The 20,566-nt window shown below is 39.9% G+C and overlaps 1 protein-coding gene across 3 annotated transcripts in view; it reads left to right on the forward strand.

Annotated features, from left to right (window-relative positions):
- Positions 1–20,566, forward strand: part of LOC134530792 (ankyrin repeat domain-containing protein 29) — a 119,740-nt gene that overhangs the window by 41,432 nt on the left and 57,742 nt on the right. For 2 of the 3 annotated variants that reach the window (XM_063365998.1, XM_063365999.1), the window contains exon 2: positions 17,343–17,453. The exons of the other annotated variant lie outside the window; for it this stretch is intronic. In XM_063365998.1, coding sequence (XP_063222068.1) covers positions 17,343–17,453 — 111 coding nt within the window. The remainder of the gene's footprint in view (positions 1–17,342; positions 17,454–20,566) is intronic. 3 annotated transcript variants of the gene reach the window in all.

Raw genomic sequence — 20,566 nt, forward strand, 5'->3', positions numbered from 1 at the left:
CTCGTGGAAAATGTGTGAAAAGAATGAGTGATTGAGTAAATACGGTACAGTGTGACAGACACCTACCTAGAGGGGAGGACATTTTCAGCACCTCCTCTAGGTAAGTTCTTGTCACCCTGTTCTCTATTTACTCAGTCACTCATTCTTTTCACGCATGTTCCACGAGGTCATTTAGAAAAGACTCACCGTGTACAAACGTACGTCGGAGGGAATCGTGTATTTATTTAGAAATTACATACCAGTGGAAGTTGAAATAAAATAGCTTCCAGCTAGTTTCGGATGATACTGCCAACTTCTTTCGTTAGAAACGAGTACGTAGCTGAAAACTGTATTTGTGAGCAACATCCAAAATGGCGGTGAAACATTTATTTTAAATTATTTTACTTAAATAATTGCCGTGAATCGAAAAATTTTAAATTCTGACGAATCGTTGAATATAAAAAAAATATCGACTTACTAGCTGTGCCCGCGACTTCGTTCGCACGGACAGAATAAGTCCCTCAGATTATTTGCTTAGAAAAGATGGACACTATATGTGTGTATATATATTATTTTTTAATGTAATCTTTTCGGAAATAATTTTTTGACGTGACAACATCTAATAAATCGATGAACGCCGGCTGCACGCACGAAAAAGTGTCCCACTACGGATGTCCCACTACGGATGTGTTCTGTTTGCTCATTGTACGCATGCGTGGCATCTCTCTTCCACTCGATTGGAACAACCATCGATTTGACTTTTCAATCATATTTTCGTCTTTTGAATTATTAATATTATGTAAATTAACGATCGTCCACCGATTTTCAGCACAATCGGTACAGTTATTTTAAAGTAATGTTGAAAATTCAAATACGTTTTGAACCAACAATGGTGTTTTACAGTTACACATAATAATTCAAATTACAACCGGGATCTTATGCACAATGTTTTAAAAAATATTGTAACACATTATAAATAAGTTTGGTGTATTTGGGATGCGTATTTGTTATAAAATCGTGTTAATATTATACCCCTACCGCGAACAAAGTTATTATAAATAACATTTGAAACTTTATTATCTTAGTATGGCCTTGTGGGCGTGTGGTTAGCGTACCTAACTCTTAAACTAAATGTTGTCGGTTCGAAACCCAGCAGCTGCGAAGTTTTTTTGTACTTGTAAAAATAAATATGGCGCACGCAACATTTCAAAAGTAATAAATATATTTGAATTAATGAATGCAAATAAAAGTAAATTTATTAATTCAATTGCACATTTCATTTCACTCCTTTGTATCCATACAAAATAGTGATAATTCAATAAAAACGATTCAATTTTATTCATAAAAGTATGCAGAGGTAGATTTTATCATGCAAAAGATTGAAAAATTAAAAAAAAAAATTCTTCCTCAAAGAATATAATATTTTTAATGCCTAAATGATTTGGTTGCAAAAACCTATTACGGCCCAGTCTCAGACCGAATATGATATTTCCTTTTCTTCTGGATCAATCATTTCATCAATGTTTTGTTATGACGTTGTCACGTTAAACTATCGTCCGTAAACCGACTTTACAGACAACCAATTTTTTTTTATAAATAGTTACATCTTCATCACAATAAAATAAACAATCCTGGGGTTTCTATCTAAAACGTGTTCGAATTTTAAGTGAATAGCATCAGACGTTTTCGAGTTAAATCATTTCGTACTGACACACAAAATTTTTCTTCCGTTAAGTTTGGTTTAGGTATTCAGTTTACCAACAGACAAACAATTTTCTTAATATTTAATTATTCGAAAATCACAGACAGGCGTTTCGATTTTATTTATTTGTCTGGATGCATTTTTAAATTATGTTCTGTTCTTGTAAAAAGCCACGAGGCAACCCCCCCCCCTCCCCCATCGTCTACTCGATCTCATAGTGGGGCCACGGGTCGAAGGATAATCCCCCCCCCCCCCCCTTACATCATGACTGGGCGCGGGACGAGGGGATTAGACGAGCTCAGCGTGACTTCTTGCGTAGAGGAGATTGGTCTCGAAAGAGTTTAGTCATTCTCGAGGTTTTATTGCATCACGTAGCTTATCTCAAAAGTAGTGCCGAGGTACCTTCTCTTAAATGTCACGTGCCAAGCATCATAATGATGTTTTTTTGCGAACACCGACAACCACATGACGTTGTTTACAAACAAACACTCTTCACGGAACAACAATGAAGGAAGAGCATTTTTTGGAGACTGCCAAATTTGAGACATGTTACATGACCTTTCCTAATGGACTCGTGAAAATTCTAGGCAGGTCATTGGAACCTAACGTATAAGCCTGGTCCAGAAGTGGGCCAGTTGGACAAAATGTGAATTAGCGAATTGGTCAGTGAGTTAATGCCACTGTGCTTGTGTAGATATTTGGATTGTGAATAAGCGAGATTCGGTGAATGTGATAGTTTTGATTCGGAAAGAGTTGGTCAGTGAGCTAATTAATTCGGGCTGTTGTGAGATCGCGAGTTTCGTTTTTTGATGAGTAAGTACTGTGTCGTGTTGCGTGTTGGGTACTGAGGTAACAAAAACTAGCAAAGAGACGGTAAATTGTGTTAGCTTGGCAAGTGTGTTTGGATAGAATATTACGAGTGTTGCGCATGCTGTAAAATACATTGTTAATTTATTGTTAGGATAAATAGGTAGCTATTCTAATACTGAAGTTTGATAAAATGATTTAGGATTAATTCAAAATAAAATAATTTTATTTTAATTAAGGTCCAAAAGAACAGAATTTCGTAGGTTACCACACTTTGCTAACGTGTTATTCGAGTTTAAGTAACAAATCATACCAAAATTGCTTTAAATAAGGTTATCGATTATGGAGATTATTGATTAGCCTTGAAAAGTGATGATAGACTTAGTTATATTTACAACCTTTTTAAAAGTTGTAATTTAGGATTTTTGGATATGGATTCCACCTGTAAAGTAACATATCGCTCTTTTAAGGAAAGTGGAATTCGACTGAGGCGTGACCGCCACTAATGTTATGCTACATAATTTAAAACCACTGTTGGGCCAAAAGTATGCTTGCAAGATTATTTTGCGATGGATCGCCTCATTCAAATAACTGTATTTTTACGAGCTTATTCGTGGCCAACCCTGGAGTTCAAATCACCCGTTCCTAATTGTTGTAAACTTCATTTTAAGTTGATTACAAAATACGCTATGCCCCATGATACGAGTGTGTGGTTGCACGGACAATTCTTGAGCCAGAAAAGGGGGGGGGGGGGGACGAGGTCAGTGAGAAAAGTTGTGTTTCACATGTAAGGCGAGGTTGTGCAAGCTAAACCCTAATTCAGTTGTGTTCTCGTGCTGCTGAACTCGTTAGCCAGATATTGTGTAAAAAACATTTGGCATTTCGCGTTCGTTAGCATTGTTTAGCAGCCATGAGAGCAGAGTACTCTACTAATTCAATTTGAAGTCCCTGCTCAAGTGGACAGCGGTGAAGGTGACTCGAATTAAAGAACGCAATTTTTTGTTGTCTACTGAGACTACAGTCATAAATTTTGTGTACTTATTTCTTGTTGTGGTGTTGTTTCCAGCCAAGCATTTAAACTTTATTAAACACTGACTGATGGTTTTAGAATTACGTGTGCACAATTGTCATACGCTGTCAAAAAAAGTTTCAACAGTTGACAGTTTTACTAACAAGATGGCTCTTTAGTCATGTTTAAAGGTAACTATAAAAATAAATAATTAGTTTTGTGTCCACGCATTTTAATTTTCAATTATTCATTTTGTTAAAGCTTATTGTATCTCAGTATTAACCATATGTTGTTACTTTTTTTTTTTTTAAGAAAATGTATATATTTTTTATGTCTTATATAAAATCTTAAATGCACAATTTTTGTTTGTTTTTGGAAACTTTTTATAAACGCTAATTAAATAAATACTAACTGTAGTGACTAGTACGTCATATCAGTGTACTCATCTCATTAGTTTCCGATGGGAAGTGTGGTCTACGTGACCAGAACATAACCGACCCACCTAACTGCTGTACCTGACTGAATGTGTGCCCTTGTCGGTCGGTGGTACCAGGCTCTCTCCACACTTTCCTATGACGATTGTCCGCCGACAGATAGCTCCTGTACTCACTCGTTAGTAGAGAGGACCTCATGTCATTGCTCGCCTTCTTGCCTATCTTCTCTTGTGCTCCCATGTTGCAAATAACACTGATAATACGAAACTCTGACACGAAATTTAACGTAGAATAATTAAAAATAATGTCGAGCATGATAAATATACGCGATTTGTGTTTTCAACTGCATTTCTGGACGCGAATCCACGTAGATTCAACACCCGCCGCTAGAATTCGCTGCTGGAGCAGCTACATCGACTATAGAAACATTCCATTTGCAGATAAAATTTTTAAACTATATAACGAAAATGCTCCGCTAAAAGCGAAAAAGACCTGGAAAAAAAATACTAAACTCCGGCTTTGGACTTGATTTTCTACGAGGAATTTTATTAAAATACTGCCCATATTGTTAAAATTCATTATTATTTAACATTATAAGGTTTCCCGTTGGCTTTGTAAATTTCGGCTTGCGACATTCACCATCCATGCGACTTCCATTCGATTCACGAGATTACCCCCACCAAATGCCGTATACCGAGAGGTAAGATTTTAAACATCAAAAGGAAAAACCGACATCGGAACGGGTGGACATGGATGGGAACCTAGCTCCAACGTGTTACGATTGCACTTCCTAGTTCACGCCAACCAACAGTGTTCAGATTACCGGAAATACATCCATTGGATTCCATAAAATTAATGTCCAGTTGTGATGGCTAATATAGGCCTACACGCTTCTTAGATTATGAGTTGTTATTTTTTCTCGTGCTGCATCTCATTGACTAAAATATTTCAGACTCGTCTAAAAAAAAGCAAAGAAGGAGAAAAAGATAATAAGAGAAAATGACGAGAGTAAATGAGAGTTTCTAAGCAATTATGTAAACAAAGATTGTGTCATGATTCATGATACGTAGTTGGTGAAACGAACGGGCCCTTCCTACCTGGGCACACATAAGGTTTAACACATAAGGTGTACAGAGTTCAGAAGAAACCTCGCTATTTGAAAACGCTCGATATATCCCAGTGGTGTCTGTTTACGAAAAGCATTTAAGAATGCGCTGAAGGCGATGGGTTGTTCTGTTTCCGCATTTCGTTTTTAAACTGTATTATTAGAAAAGTGAAAAGGGCTAAAAAAAAAACGCGTGTTTTCAGAGTAATATTTAGGCACGAAACAACCGGTACAGATTTTTAAAAGCATCCAAGTGACTTGCATTACAACTGTATCTTAATTCCTCCGCCATATAATGTTATTGTTACCACTCAAGTTTCAGGGTTGTTCTATGAACGACGAGAAGACTGCGCGCCAGTTCAGACCCTAGCGCTATACCGCGCTAAAAGCACCTGATAGCGTCGCACTTAACTCGCCTCACCAACACAGACAAACCCCTGAATAGGAGGGCCCTTTAAAAGGTTGGATGCTTTAACACCATACTTAATTTTTTGTACATTATTTTATTTTTGACCCTTAAACCGTATGTAGATTCAGATTCGAGGCGTAGATCTTAGGTGCTTTTTGTGGTTCGAATTCGGTAGGCTATTCGAATTCGAGAAAATTAGAACCCTGGTTTAAACTTAATGTGAGACCACGCAAGCGCGCCCTCTGAAAAAAAAAAAACATCCATGACGATAAGCAAGTCAGAGACGAGGAAACGAACAGAAGAAAGAAGAAAAAAACAGTTTGTTATCTCCGTGGGAGACAAAAACAAGGAAACGGCGAGGTCGGGGAAGGAACACAACAAACGGTTGTTTGCCGCAGGGGGCGCACTTTCCTTCTCGTTGGCCCGCGAACAAGCGCCTGTTGTCCCGAGCCGGCGGCCGTGACGGGCGGCGGCGCGGGCAGCACGAGCGCATGACTTCGGTTGCCATGCCTTAAAAAAAAAAGCATGGGACGTGTGTGAAAACAATGAGGGATTGAGTAACTACAACACACTGTGACCAGAACTTGCCTAGAGTAGGTCCTCCGGTGACCTTGAGGCGCGTGTGCAGACGTTACCACGTGCTCTGAAAACCGCGGGCAAGGAAATCCTGCAGAATGACCTGGATCAGGGGCGCAAACTGTAGGATTTACAACCGGAGGGGGGGGGGGGGACAAAATTAATGGGCAAGGGGGTGGGAGAGATTTGGACGCGGATTTTAACCCACAAAGTCATCTCAGGATATGGTACTCGGAAGTTGTAAACTCCAGAAAGTTTTCCATAAAACACAGTTTTGATGTTATTAATTTCAGGGGGGTGGGGGCGCTCCCCCCTCCCCTTCCCGACGATCTACGCCCATGGCTGTGATAATATTGTTCTGGAGTTCGAGCGTGTGAGGGTTGTTGTTGTTGTTGCTATACAACCATGTCCATTTAGAGCTCCCCACAAGAAGAAATCACAGGGCCAAGGTTGGTTTGTGCCACGGCTGATGACGGAACCTATTTAAAGACTCCCTCTTTATGGAACAACAAGTTAAGGATAGTTTATTAGTTTACAACGCGGAAAGGCGCAGAAAAACTCTCAGAGGTGACGTGTCGCGTTCTATTACAACATTCAACCTAGTATTGAACTCATTGTAAATAATATCAAACTGTTATGTACTTAGAATATGATTTCATAATAATTTGAAATCGAACCAAAACTTTGCTTGAAATAATATTAATCATTTAATTTATGGACACCCCCCGATGTCTCGTACAGCAAGGAAAAATAACTTCTTTTTTTTTAGTGCACGCAAGAGTAAAAAATAAAATTGGGTTTACTTAAATTCCATTTTTTAATGTTTTCGTAAGTTTCTTCCGCCATTTCCTTTTCTCGCTGCATGTTTCTACGCTGCATGTTTTGATTCCAAACCCATTTCCCAACCGTCGTTTGCAAAGCATCAATGCTTTGCTTAGGAACACCGGCAATCACGTGAAGTTTTTTACTAGCACTGTTGACAGACCAACGATCGCAAAAGTATACATAGATCGTTGGTACTTTTGGAACAAATTGCATGACACAGACTATGGTAACCTTACGAGTCCTGCTATCTGTGTGTCAAGAAGCGTATGTCAGGAGCACATTCGATAGGAAAACGAAGGGGGGGGGGGGGGGGGGGTAGTGAACGACTGCTATTGACCGAGGATTATTCTTGACGAGCCGAATGATGAGTTAAAATTTGTTCTATTTTTACATGCTTTATATTAGCTTCACCTGTATCTTTGTCTGTCCGTCTGTAACTCTGTCGACTAAGAGTGAGTGGCTCATCACTGTAAAATGTCCCACAAATTTCATTACGTTCGTTAGCCGAGTGGTCTAAGGCGCGCGACTTCTGTGACGTCAGCTTTCGGATTCAGCGATCGTGGGCTCTACTCCCGGCCACGCCGAAAAAAAAAAAAGTTTTTTTTCCGGTAAATTCTAAGATTATATACATACATACATCTAACTGTAAATGATTCGGAGAGACTTTACCATTTCTTTGTGACGTTGCAACTCCAAATAGTTATCTCAGATGGTAATAGGTAGTGTCGGTAACTCATTTCCCTATGATAATTATACATAAATATAGTTTAAAAAACTCAAAAAAATCATGCTTTTAAAGAATATCAAACTAAAAAGTTAAAAATAAATATAGTTTAAAAAACTAAAGAAACATGCTTTTAAAGATTATCAAACTAAAAAGTAAAAAATAATTTTAAAATTTAATTTATGACAATAGTATATAAGCAATACTAGTATAAATGAGAAAAAAGCATGGGGCGCTTAATATACAAAAAATATGGCACAAAGCGCCTCAAGCTTTTTTCTCATTTATACTAGTATTGCTTATATACTATTGTCATAAATTAAATTTTAAAATTATTTTTTACTTTTTAGTTTGATAATCTTTAAAAGCATGTTTCTTTAGTTTTTTAAACTATATTTATTTAGATATCAAATAATAACAGCTGAGTGTTAAAAAAAAGAGCCAGTGGATCATTGTGACACGAACGCAGCGCACAGTTTCTGGCGAGCTGCCGGGCAGAGCGGGTTTCGACGTCGCGGCCCTGGAACTGGAGGAGGGGTGACGAGGACTAGGTCCCCGTTATGTCGTTATGTCGTCTGCCTGGGCACCGCCCCGCGGCCGGCGTTCTTGGCGAGCGAGCGCGAATAGCGGTGCGGGTTCACCTCCCTCCTTTGGCGCGGGCGTTCTTGGTCGTCCTCCACGCGTCACGGAACGAACACGAAACAGTGCCTGAGGAGGGTGAAGTGGAAAAAAATGAAATAAAAACTTAGTAATGTTTATATTAACTTAAATAATTATTAATTAGTTTCTAAACTCTACTAAAAAATGGTTTCGCACCATGCTTGATGTGTACATGTTGATGATCCTCGATGGGAAGCTACGATTCACAAATCCTTTCAGACACACTCGAATCCTTCGTGTATCTTCATTTTCTTTTTAAAGTTAAAAGTGCGACATAAATGTATCATGTAACGTAAAAAAGTAGCAATTAAATACAAGAAAAATATTGATTTTAAAATTGCGTTACTGCACAGGCAAACGTCAAAACTGATGATTACAAGTGAAGTTAAAAAATAATATGGAAGTTTACGAAGGCTAGTATTTGGGCGTGTACGATCTTTGATCGGGACACTTCAGTATTTTGCACAATAGAGCTGAAACTATCGTCTCCTGGCCACTGACAGTCTAATGCGGCGTGTGACCTCGGTATATTCCAGATGAGCACTCTGCATCTACAGTTCTGAAGAGCAGTAAGCACTTTGAAGGGTCATCTCCACGTTTGCTCGTACGCGTGTGGTTACTTTGCGACAGGACGCGTTGTCCGGGTTTTTAACGACGCGACGTCACGTTGGGTGAACTTGTTTTCATATTACTGCACTCCTTTGTTTTCTTGATTGTGACACGTACTCGCGCCCGTATAGCCTCCCCGAATAACGCAGCACTGATTCGACCTTTTTCGCTCAGTGCGGAATTTGTCAGCCCACCAAGATGGCCAAACAGATTTTTTTTTGCTCGTAAGTATTCTTGTTTGTAAGGAGCATCGAGACAATAGGGAATGCGCTGAAAAGGGGGGGGGGGGGGGGCAGTTTTGTGGCTATTACTAAATATTTTGCCAATATGCACACTAACAAATGTTTCGTGGTGAGAATAGGATTTTTCTTTAGTGCCCACATAACGCAGAACCTTTTTTTGTTGTCTCTAATGAAGGATTTTGTTGAGACCACAGGATAATTTTTCTGTCGGCACAAAATATTTTGTTAGGTATTTGATGACAAAATATTATGTGATGGCCGGTGTTTTGTCGGTGTGCGTCTGACGGGTGTGCGCGTGTTATTCGTGGCAGTGCCAGCCACGCCAGTGACGCCGACATCAGTCCATGGAGTGTGTGTCTGCTCCAAAGTTTAAATTCACTCTTGTTTAGCAATTTGTTAGCAAAACATATCGTAGATTCGAGGCTGATACTAGATGCTAGTGGGAAAACAGGTCCGGAATGGATAGCTCACCTAATTAAATAAATATTTATTTCGTTCATTAAGTCTGCAGTTTACTCTCCCCACTGGAGCTTGACTCGACAGTGGATCTCCCTACAGCTCGTCCCTTACCGCGCACCTCTGTCCCACCGCACTGTCTCACACTGTTCACTCGTCCGCCGCACACACAACACAGTCCCAGATGCTTCGGTCCCCGATTCATTAGTCTTCGCACACGAAGCCCATCGCTCGTCTACCTTCGCTCATCAAGGGGTCATTCACCCTCTTTACTTCACTGTCTTCGCAGCTCAACCTTGCTGTTTATGTACCCTTCACTCCCTGCCATGGAAAGTCTCGTGGCCCTCTGAAGTGTCGCTTTATCATGGTCGACTCGACGCCCGAATCTTCGAGAACAATGGCGTTCTAGTTACGCCACTTCACGCAGACGGGGTTCTGGAAACGTGCCGAGCCCTTGAGAGGGGAAGAGAAGCGCGTGCTAATACGATTACCATGAAGCGAGGAACTGGCCTGCCGCGTGGCCTCGCCTCTAGTATCCTCGTAACAATATTGTTGAACAAAATATGTTAACAACACGTCAGCAAGGAATTAGCGTTAAACTTCGTTATAACAAAAAAAAACTGTTTTGTCATCCAGATATTGTTAACGTGGTAAAGATTGTACACACTCCATAACTTCTCAAGGTCCCATACACACGTTCCAGCATGACAGTACAACCGCTGCTGGGCCCGTCGGATCGTGAGCAGAGCAGTTGTCTCATTGAAACTGTCTGTCTGCTGGGTCTGGCGAACCACCCGACTTACAAAACCCCGACCACTTTTTGTGTTGGGTTATGAAGCGTGTAACTTTGTTACTCACGCGCCGACCACACCAGTCTGCTGTTACTTGACCTCTGTGCGCTGTGAAAATGTTCCGTAGCTAAAATTAATTTAAATGTCTCAAGAATCGGAAGAAGATAAGACAGTAATTATAAAGCTAGGCAGCTATTCTAGCAAGGACCGCAGATATGAAGCTTACAGTTCCTCACTGGAGATACTGTCTATAAAAAGTGAGCTTTGAAGCGACAATTGGAGTACGTGAGAAACTGGAAAACATTCTGCTTACAAAAGTGAACCACGGAAAATAGAGCGATGTCAATTTTTTGATGTTTGGATAGATTTTGAGTCATTTTAAAAGCACTACACGCCACACCGCCACTCCAACACTGGTCTGGTGAAACTGTCTTCTGGTCTGGTGGAAGCATGGGTAGGACAAGGACAAGGACAAGGACAAGGACAAGGACAGTCAGGACACACGGTTGTGTCGGATAGTCGTCTTTACGTCAGTGGTAATTAGGACAGCGACCCGACTCGCTGAAGGAGTACTTGATATCAGTATAAGTTTAGTCTGTTCCCACCTTACGTTCTTTGTAAAAACAAGTTTCTGAACTACTAAATCAAGCGTGTGTATAAATATGATAGTTTAGTTGTCGCATGATTATGCAAATATTCCGAAGGCGACGGGGCCTCCAAGATAATACTGGGTTCCAGTGGCGGATCCAGGATTTTGGTTTGGGAGGGGCTTGACCCAGCTGAGGCTAGGCTTTGTCAAGGCAAACACTAAAAAAATAATGGACCCAGATGCTTTTGGAGGGGGCTTGAGCCCCTTAGCCCCCCCCCCCCTCCCTCTGGATCCGCAACTGCTGGGTTCCCAACCACTTGGTGTTTGTAAATTCGATTCATATCTTGGTGTTGGGCTCGAACCCACGAACCTGCCACGTGAGACTGACGCGCAGGAGAGGATACGGGAATATTTTTTTCGGGGGAAAAATTTTAAAGTTTTAACATGTGTATTAAAAAAAAACTTACATTACGAATGACACTAACACACTGAGGTATAGCAGCAGTAGGAGGGGTATACAACATGGCTTCTCACACAGTTGAAATTGCAGGTGGTTGTAACAGCTCTCCTTGCATCATCCAAAATAACACACTTCCTTCATTGTTATTTTACAAACTTCGGGGAAAGGATGGGGTATATTCCCCCTATCCCTTCCCCCTTCCTCCGCCACTGGTGACGCTATTGCCACCACGGCCCCCGAGGACCAGGGCTGCGCATATAAGAGGGCAGGCGGGGATGGGCGGCACCCACGCGCCTGCAGAGGACGTCTTATTGCGCCGGGGGAACTGGGGCATCGCGCCAGTCTTTCCTTTTCTATGGCTCTTCCTGACCTGCGCTCGGGCCGGGACATCTCTCTCTCTCTCGGCAGTCGGCGCCACGCAGCTAGCTGGCCGAGCCAAACATTTTCCCATGTCAGTGCAGCCAACAACACCCATGTTTCCTCTCTCATAGAGATTTATCACCATGTTGTTGCTCCCTGTGTCGTGTTTCCGTGCTTAACGTATAAGCAGATAATCAGGAAAATTCAGTCATGATCTAATTGTTTGGATGTGAATTTTTTATAGCCGCGATGCCACAATGAAAAATGTAAACACCGAAAAGTTGATCGAACATAAAATCCACAGGCTTGTATTCTGATAAGAGTTACGTCCATCCGCCCCTCCAAAGTATGAGCTTGCCACACTTTCGACAGACAGAATTTTTTGGGCGATCTGATTGGCTGCATGCCACGTTTTTTTCTGACGGAGGGAGACGGCGGGCTATTGTAATTCTTGTTTGTTTGGGAAATAAACATAACGCCTGGTGTACAGGCGATCGGTCAATTATTTTACAAGCTTTTAAGTGACTGCACTTCTTCAGCCACCAGCGCGTAGTGTTATTTTTTTTTATTGTGTTCAGATGGAAAACTAAACGCGGATGGTGGAGGATGTATAGGTATTCCTTGTATAGGCCAAACACATCACTCCTTTAGACAGTGGGTACTGCTAGGGCTCTTACGTCTACCGTTTGTGCTACATACATTTAATGAAGTCCTGGCACTGCGGATTTTTGATGGATATCATTATACGTCCAACCCCACTTTTTTTTTCCTTTTTCCTTTTAATAGCGACACCGACAGCAATTTTAAGTTCATAAAGTTTTATATTTTTAAAACTTATTTTATGGCATAGATCCTCAATTCAGGAGTATCATCTTGCACATGGCCATCTATTAATTTTTTTGTGGGTGTTTGAGAAATTTGTTAATGTATATTATTCATGCATTTAGTAAAAACAATATTTGGAAGTTTTTTTTTCTGCGCGTTCCTTTACTCGCAAGTAAAACGCCAGATGCGCAGACGACTGGAGTGCTCACTCGGTACTTGTCAACGTTACAGTCCGTCTCGACGTCACTGTTTACTGTGTGCTCAGATGTTTATGCACGTGGCCACGTGGTCCACCACCGCTTAGAGCTAGCTCTCTTCTTCGTCACTCTCGCCCCCGTCTAGACGCCCAGTGGTGCGTGCACAGTCACGCTCTCTCCATTTCGAGAAGAACGACGTCTGGACTCAGTAAAATTTTCGCCTCCAACACCGTCCAATAAATATTTGGTCGCACGATGTTTGAGGGTTATGACGACACCGAAAACGTCACTGGCGCAATCATGTTTGTTTGACAAGTTCGATGACTTGAGTGTCTATCAAATATTTTTGTATATAAATCGGTTCAAGAATATGTTGGATGTTGGACGGATTCAGCCAATCAGAATCGGGCCCAGCGAAAACGGATATGGATTGTCTTTCCGTCTTTACGAATCTTCAGAATGGCGTACGACACGTGGGAGATAAAAAGAGGTTATAAAGGCGAAATAACTAAAATTGTGTTAGTGTGAATGTCGTATGTAAAGTAATTTATCTGTGTAAAGCATTTGATGTATGTATAACTTTTAAAGATCGCAATCATTAAATTTATTATGAAACGAGTGACAATATGATTTAAAGTTACATATATTTAACCTTAAAGGAAGCATAAAAATCAGATTACTTAAAATTTTCATCCAGTACTGTAACGTATTATTTTAATTTTAAAATAACATCAAAGTGGAAAAGTTTGAGCGAGGTCAGATAAATAATAAACTTTGATATGGTGGCAGAATTTAAAACACGTTTGAGGAGAAAATTAAATTCTATATTTATTTTAGTATTATCTTCAGACTTTGTTGTCGTATAAAGTTGGAGACGAAAATTGAACTGTGGCAGGGCCTTATGTGATCACGATCGCCGGGGACAATCTAGGAATAAAAACAGGTCAACATCTAGATTATTTGAAATAGCATTTGTGTGGACTAACACGCATGCACCTAACTACCAAACACGAATACCATGTAGGAAGTTGGCTGGTTAGGAGAAAATATAAATCCAAACAAACTTGATCGCTTTTTTTAGTTTTGTTTGTTATTAATAGAGTGCAGATTAATAACTAAATATATCTAAATAATAATGTATTCTTCAGCGACATATTTACTTTTATTTATTTTTTAATTTGAAGTAAGTGCATATGTTTGGCAAACACACCAGTGTTTACCCGGGACAGACTTGGGTTCGGAAGTGGCTCCAAAACAAAAACTAAACAGTCGCTACTGTGCGGAAGTTGCGAAGAGGAAGGGAGGGGGGAGTGGGAGGCACGATGGTTGAGTGGTCAGATCACTGGCCTCCCACCAGGGTTAGTTTCGCGCCGAGGCCTGACCCACATTTTTTTACGAGCGGGAAATGTCTGGCGGAAGTTGTCATGGACCAGTGGGTTTTCTCTTTTGGTAAAACCCCCCCCCCCCCCATCCCCCTTTTACATTATTTTTGTGACGTCAGTGTTCAGTTCTCATCTCTATATCGGTTTCGTACGCCACGTTTATTATTTCAGTTTGTTGTTGCTGCTGTTATTGAATGGCTTTTTTTTTTTTTTTGTATTTTCTAGTAGTCTAGTGTCATTATAATATAGCTATTTTCGTATTTGTTATTCATTAGCTAATTTTGTCACTAGATATTTGCTAACGTTATCTGAGAGCTGTAAACCATCGCGCAAGTAATTGCGATTATGTACTTATGCTTGCGTGCTTTTTCACCGCTTATAGGTGACATTATATATAAAATCACCAAACTACAAATACATAAGATCTTAAGTGATAACCTACGGTAATGTTTGATATTTCTTAACTCATTGCGGTTTTGTAAGAAGAAATGTTTCGCATTTATTTATGAAGAAATGTTTCGGAAATTAGACTACAGAACCAAACTTGTATGCATAACCTAGCTGTGGTAAACAGCAAGTGAACTTCTTGTGTGGCCATGGTGCAGTTATTCAGGCAATAGTCTAATTATTGATATTTGCTCAACTGTAACAATAAATAACAAAAAAAAAAAAGCAATTTGAGGTGCTTATATCATAAATAATCTACGAGAATGCAATCACCAATACCTAGACATCGGAGGCGAATCCGAGACTCAAATACAAATAATGAACGAGAAAATGAGATGATAAACGTGGCTTGTGAGACTTAGCCTTAAACCCTGATTCCATGGGCGTAGATCCCGGGGGGGCCAGGGGGGCCCGGGCCCCCCCTGGAATTAATGGGCCCCTCCTTGGGGGGGCCCACTTCGTGATTTTAAAGTTAATGGTGTACACAACATATATATATATATATTATATTATTATTTACAACGACGACAGACACTTTGACATGCTTTACATTCCTACCTTCGAGTTCCGTAGTTATTTTCCCTTACCCCTTCTGCGAAAGCCATGGTATGGAGTTTTCCAGTGAGAACTTTGAAACCCTTAATTCCTAGAAACCGTTCATTCCAAAGGACGAAGCTAGGGTAAGGTTCCGTTAGCATTTCCTCCCCATTGTCACCCACACTACCTTGTGCTCTGAAACGACAGTATTATAGGTTTCAGGTAGTCTGTTTTTAAAGTGGTTTTGCACTCATGTGCGCCAGTCTTCTGCTTTCTTGGCAAACATCAACATGGATAAGTTCGTGACGCGGAAGAAACGGAAAACAGAATCTGATTCTCACCTGGTAAGCTTGATTGTTTTATAAGTAGTGACTATTATTTAGGTAATATATTTTATTTAAGTGATTATGTAACGTTATTTTTTCCAGTAAATAACCAACTTAATACTTTGACAGTAATTATAGCAGAATTTAGTTTTTTTACGAACTGAAACTTATATACCATTTTCTGGAATTTTTTAGCTCATCTCCATTCTCTAAGGCTAGCTGCTCTGTACGTTACATGCGAATGAATATACAGGGAATAATTTTTTTCCTCGTCAATATGGAATTTAAAATCACTCCCCTTTTATTATAAAACGATAATTTTCACAATTCATGGCCGATAATCACTTCATAACATTTGTTATTTGATAACTGCAACTTTGCACGAGTAAACAGAAGTAAGAGTGAGAAAGAAGTATTTAAACGTTACATATCCGTATTTAAGTTAATAAGGAAGCAAACGCGTAATTTTAATAACCAATCAAGCGGCATATTTTAACTAAATAATTCACTGCCAAATACTGATTATACTAAATATAAACCGATAAATGTATTTGGTTCAATTAGCTGTAGGATAAATTTCATACTTCTATCTCAGAGATTTTTCATTTGTGTCATTAAGTTTTTTTTCTTTTTTACCTGGTTGATGCCTTTACTAAATAAAATAGTCTTTAAGGGTTTTAATATGATTCGATCGTTCATTTGATGTTGATCCGTTTATTAGATTTGGCGCTTTGGGTTTTTAGGGCGCATCAAAAACTGTGAACAATGAATTTCACGAACAGCATTTGAATCGCAGTAATTATGTGATGTGGCATAAAAAACCCGACAAAGTGCGAGTCGAACTCGCGCACGAAGGGTTCCGTACCATTATCTATAAAAACGGCAAAAAATATCATGTCTGTTGTATGGGAGCCCCACTTAAATATTTATTTTATTCTGTTTTAGTATTTCTTGTTATAGCGGCAAAAGAAACACATCATTTGTGAAATTTTATTCTGTTTTCACGTTTGTTGTATGGGAGCCCTCCTTAAATATTTGCTTTATTTTAATTTAATCATTTATTTTTAAAGTAAATATATAATTTAATATTCTGTGAATATTTCAAGTGTCTACCTGTTGCCGTTTTCAATATCGAGCAAAAACGAACAAAAAAATCACGTTGGTTGCATATTAAATATTTATTTTACTATGTTTTTAGTATTTGTTGTGTCGTTTGGATGAACTTAGTTTACATGAATTAGCTAAAGATTTTGCTTCAAGATCTGAAATTAGAATAAACACTTTTGGAAAATGGTAATGTATGGGTGGGGTGTTATCTATTTGCATTATATTCACGTATATTATTTTTATAGATTTTTTCATGGATATTTTATGTATTAAGGTTAGCAAATTATTCAAACATGTCATTAATTAATAATTACTAAAACATATGTTGCTCTGCTTTATTGTTAATATCACTTACGTAAAAATAAAGTGTATAACATACGAGCTTATCATCCAGAGAAGACTTGTTTCGGTTGACCTCTAGCGCAAAATTCTTAAACCACAGAATTCACGGGCCCCCCCTGGAAATCATACAGATTTGCGCCCATGCCTGATTCATTCAATAATTCATTCATTCTTTCTTATTGTGCGTGTGATCCGAGTACACGTCGTTTATCCCGAAATCAGTTGTTTGTTCTACATATATTGTGGTTTGTCTAAAAACTTGAGTGCAAAAATGTATTCGCCCCATACAGTCATTTGTTCTAAAGTCGTTTAACGTTCGGTTGCATGTCCTAAAGTCGTTTGACCTAAGTTCGAGGATAAAGTGCTCGAGGATGGGCGATGCCAGAACGACGCACCCCGAGAAGGCAGACGGCTGAGGTCGTCGACGGCCCGGGTGTTGCAGAAGGAGACGCCCTCCGACGTGCAGCTTCACCTCGCGGCCTTCCAGGGCGCGCTGGGGCGGCTGCGGCGGGTGCTGGACAGCGGCAAGGTCCACGTCGACTCCAAGGACCAGGTAACACCGTCCCCAGTAGCGGATCCAGAGGGGGGGGGGGGGGGGGGGCTAAGGGGCTCAAGCCCCCTCCAAAAGCATCTGGGTCCACTATTGTTTTAGTGTTTGCCTTGATAAAGCCCAACCTCAGCTGGGTCAACCCCCTCCCAAACCAAAATCCTGGATCCGCCAATGACCGTCCCCCCACATGTGCGGCGCTCGATGCAGGGGCTGACACTCACAGGAGGGACACGGCCGATTCTAAAGATGGCGCGTAGGATAACATGCGGGAAAAAAAATTCTTCCAGGCAAGTCCAAACGCGTTTTAAAGTCCTCATATTAGTTCGCCCTTAAGTTCGATGCCATCCGTGTCTAAGAGGCGGCCCTCCCCTCCCCCAAGGTTCACGCTAAGTTCGTGTGACGTCTTGTCTAATCGATTTAAATATATTGAACTGCGCAGTTCCTGTCTGGAGAATCCTCCTGCCTGAGGCCCGAAACATCGTTCCCTCAGGTCTACTGACAGTCCGTCCAGGTGGTAGTTCAGTTCCGTCAGTTTTGCATGGCCCCATAGGAAAAAAGGAGTCTCCTTTCACTTATTGGACCGCACGGGAAGTACCAGCCTGGGGAATACGTGAGGTGAGAGGAGATGGGGGTGTGGAGAAGCGACGGAATGAATTGGTGGGGGAGAAACGGGAGTACCCCGAGGAAACCCACAGGCCTCGGCAACGTCCGCCGCGTTTCTTCGCCGGTAATCGAACCCGGCTCGCCTTGGCGGGAGGCGAGTGTTCCGACCACTGGATGTCCGTCACTGTTTAGTAATAGTAGTGAATAGTAAATCCCGAGTCCAAAAAAATGAGATATTAAGGGGGGAGGCAGGAAGTGTTAGACGCCATATTGGTTTTAATAGCTTTTAAACCATGCCAGTTTTTTAACCTTTAATATTGAAAATGGCATTTTAAAGCGTGTATCACACATTAAGTAGGCCCATTATTACAGTTGTAGTCATTCCCAGAAATTATTTCAATACTAAACGCCAATGACTTCACATGGGAAACTATTTGTAGCAACCAATAACTATTAAATTCGGACATTTCACTAAAATGTATACAAAACTTTAATAAAGCCAAATATGCTAAAATTAAAATATGTATATATATATATATATATATAAAATGTTACGGGCTAAAAACAGGTAAAACCAGGATAGCATCTATTAAGATATTATACAGGCTTGTGACACTCTTTATTGGTTGGTAGATAAAATCCGACGATAAAGATGATTAATATTGATAATGTGGGATTGAACGTCGCCCGGTTATGCAACAGAGGCTTAAGGTGACGGGACATCCTAGATTGTAGTGGATTTATATTCTTATTCAGTCATGCGTAGGTGGTTGTAATCAAACCTGAGACCCCCGCCACGTTGGCGTGAGAAGTAACAGTAGCTCCGGTCTCCGTGGTCATATGCCGGAGCAAGGAGCCGACCGCGACCTTGAGTGAAGCCACGGCCTCGCCGAAGACACGTGCGGATGCTCTTGAATATTCAGATTAGTTGGAAATCGAAAGTTCTTATTTGATATGTTATTCAAGTTAATTAAACTTTTAAATGTAAGGGCGTTTTAAAAATACACGTATTTCATCCCAGAAATTGTTACTTTTCTGTTTATTTTAATTATATTTGCAGTTATCTATATGAATGAGTTTTAGTTATTATTATTTTTTTAATGCAGCATTGGTACAAATATTAAGTTTGGAATTATCTTTTTCTTTTACCAAATGCGTCTTAAAAGTCCTTCAAAATAGTTCCAGCATTAACGGAATGCATGGTAATTTGAGGGGGGGGGGGGGAGGAAGAGGGAGTTCCCTAAGAAAACCCACCGTTACGTTTTCTACTTACGAAAAAAAGTCTTGTCTGGCCTTGTCTGAGATGGAACTCGCGTGGCCTGGGTGAGAGGCGCGTGATCTGACCTCTCAGTGTGTGTCGTCACCGGAACTCCGCTTATCCGACACAGCCTGCAGGAGACCGAGCCAAAAGGAAACATAAATCAACTCTGCTGGCGTCGTTCATTGGTTGAGTCGTGTGGGTTAATCGTCCCTATGGACGTGCTGGCCACGGAGAAGAGAGATTGCATCTCCTCAATATTGTAGTAGAACAATATAGGAAACTCAAGTCTTTTAACCTGACTGCAGCTATCCTAGCGGCTTGGCGTGAAGAACGCCCGCGAAATTCAAAATTCCGTGTATTATAATAAAAATAAAAATAGTTTAAAAAACTAAAGAAACATGCTTTTAAAGATTATCAAACTAAAAAGTAAAAAATAATTTTAAAATTTAATTTATGACAATAGTATATAAGCAATACTAGTATAAATGAGAAAAAAGCTTGAGGCGCTTTGTGCCATATTTTTTGTATACTAAGCGCCCCATGCTTTTTTCTCATTTATACTAGTATTGCTTATATACTATTGTCATAAATTAAATTTTAAAATTATTTTTTACTTTTTAGTTTGATAATCTTTAAAAGCATGTTTCTTTAGTTTTTTAAAATATATTTATTTTTAACTTTTTAGTTTGATATTCTTTAAAAGCATGTTTTTTAGTTTTTTAAACTATATTTATTTTTAACTTTTTAGTTTGATAATCTTTAAAAGCATGTTTTTTTTTAGTTTTTTAAACTATATTTATGTATAATTATCATAAGGAAATGAGTTACCGACACGACCTATTACCATCTGAGATAACTATTTGGAGTTGCAACATCACAAAGAAATGGTAAAGTCTCTCCGAATCATTTACAGTTAGATGTATGGATATAATCTTAGAATTTACCGGGAAAAAAAAAAAAAAAAAAAAAATAGGCGTGGCCGGGAGTAGAACCCACGATCTTTGAATCCGAAAGCTGACATCACAGAAGTCGCGCGCCTTAGACCGCTCGGCTAACGAACGTAATGAAATGGGTGGGACATTTTACAGTGATGAGTCACTCACTCTTAGTCGAAAGAGTTACAGACGGACAGACAGAGTTACAGACGGACAGACAAACATACAGGTGAAGCTAATATAAAGCATGTAAAAAGCAATCTAGGCACAGATTTTCTCTAGTATTTTAAAAAACTTGATGTTTCCGCGAAATGAAT

Source organism: Bacillus rossius, chromosome 3 (assembly GCF_032445375.1).
Source record: "Bacillus rossius redtenbacheri isolate Brsri chromosome 3, Brsri_v3, whole genome shotgun sequence".
NCBI lineage: Eukaryota > Metazoa > Arthropoda > Insecta > Phasmatodea > Bacillidae > Bacillus > Bacillus rossius.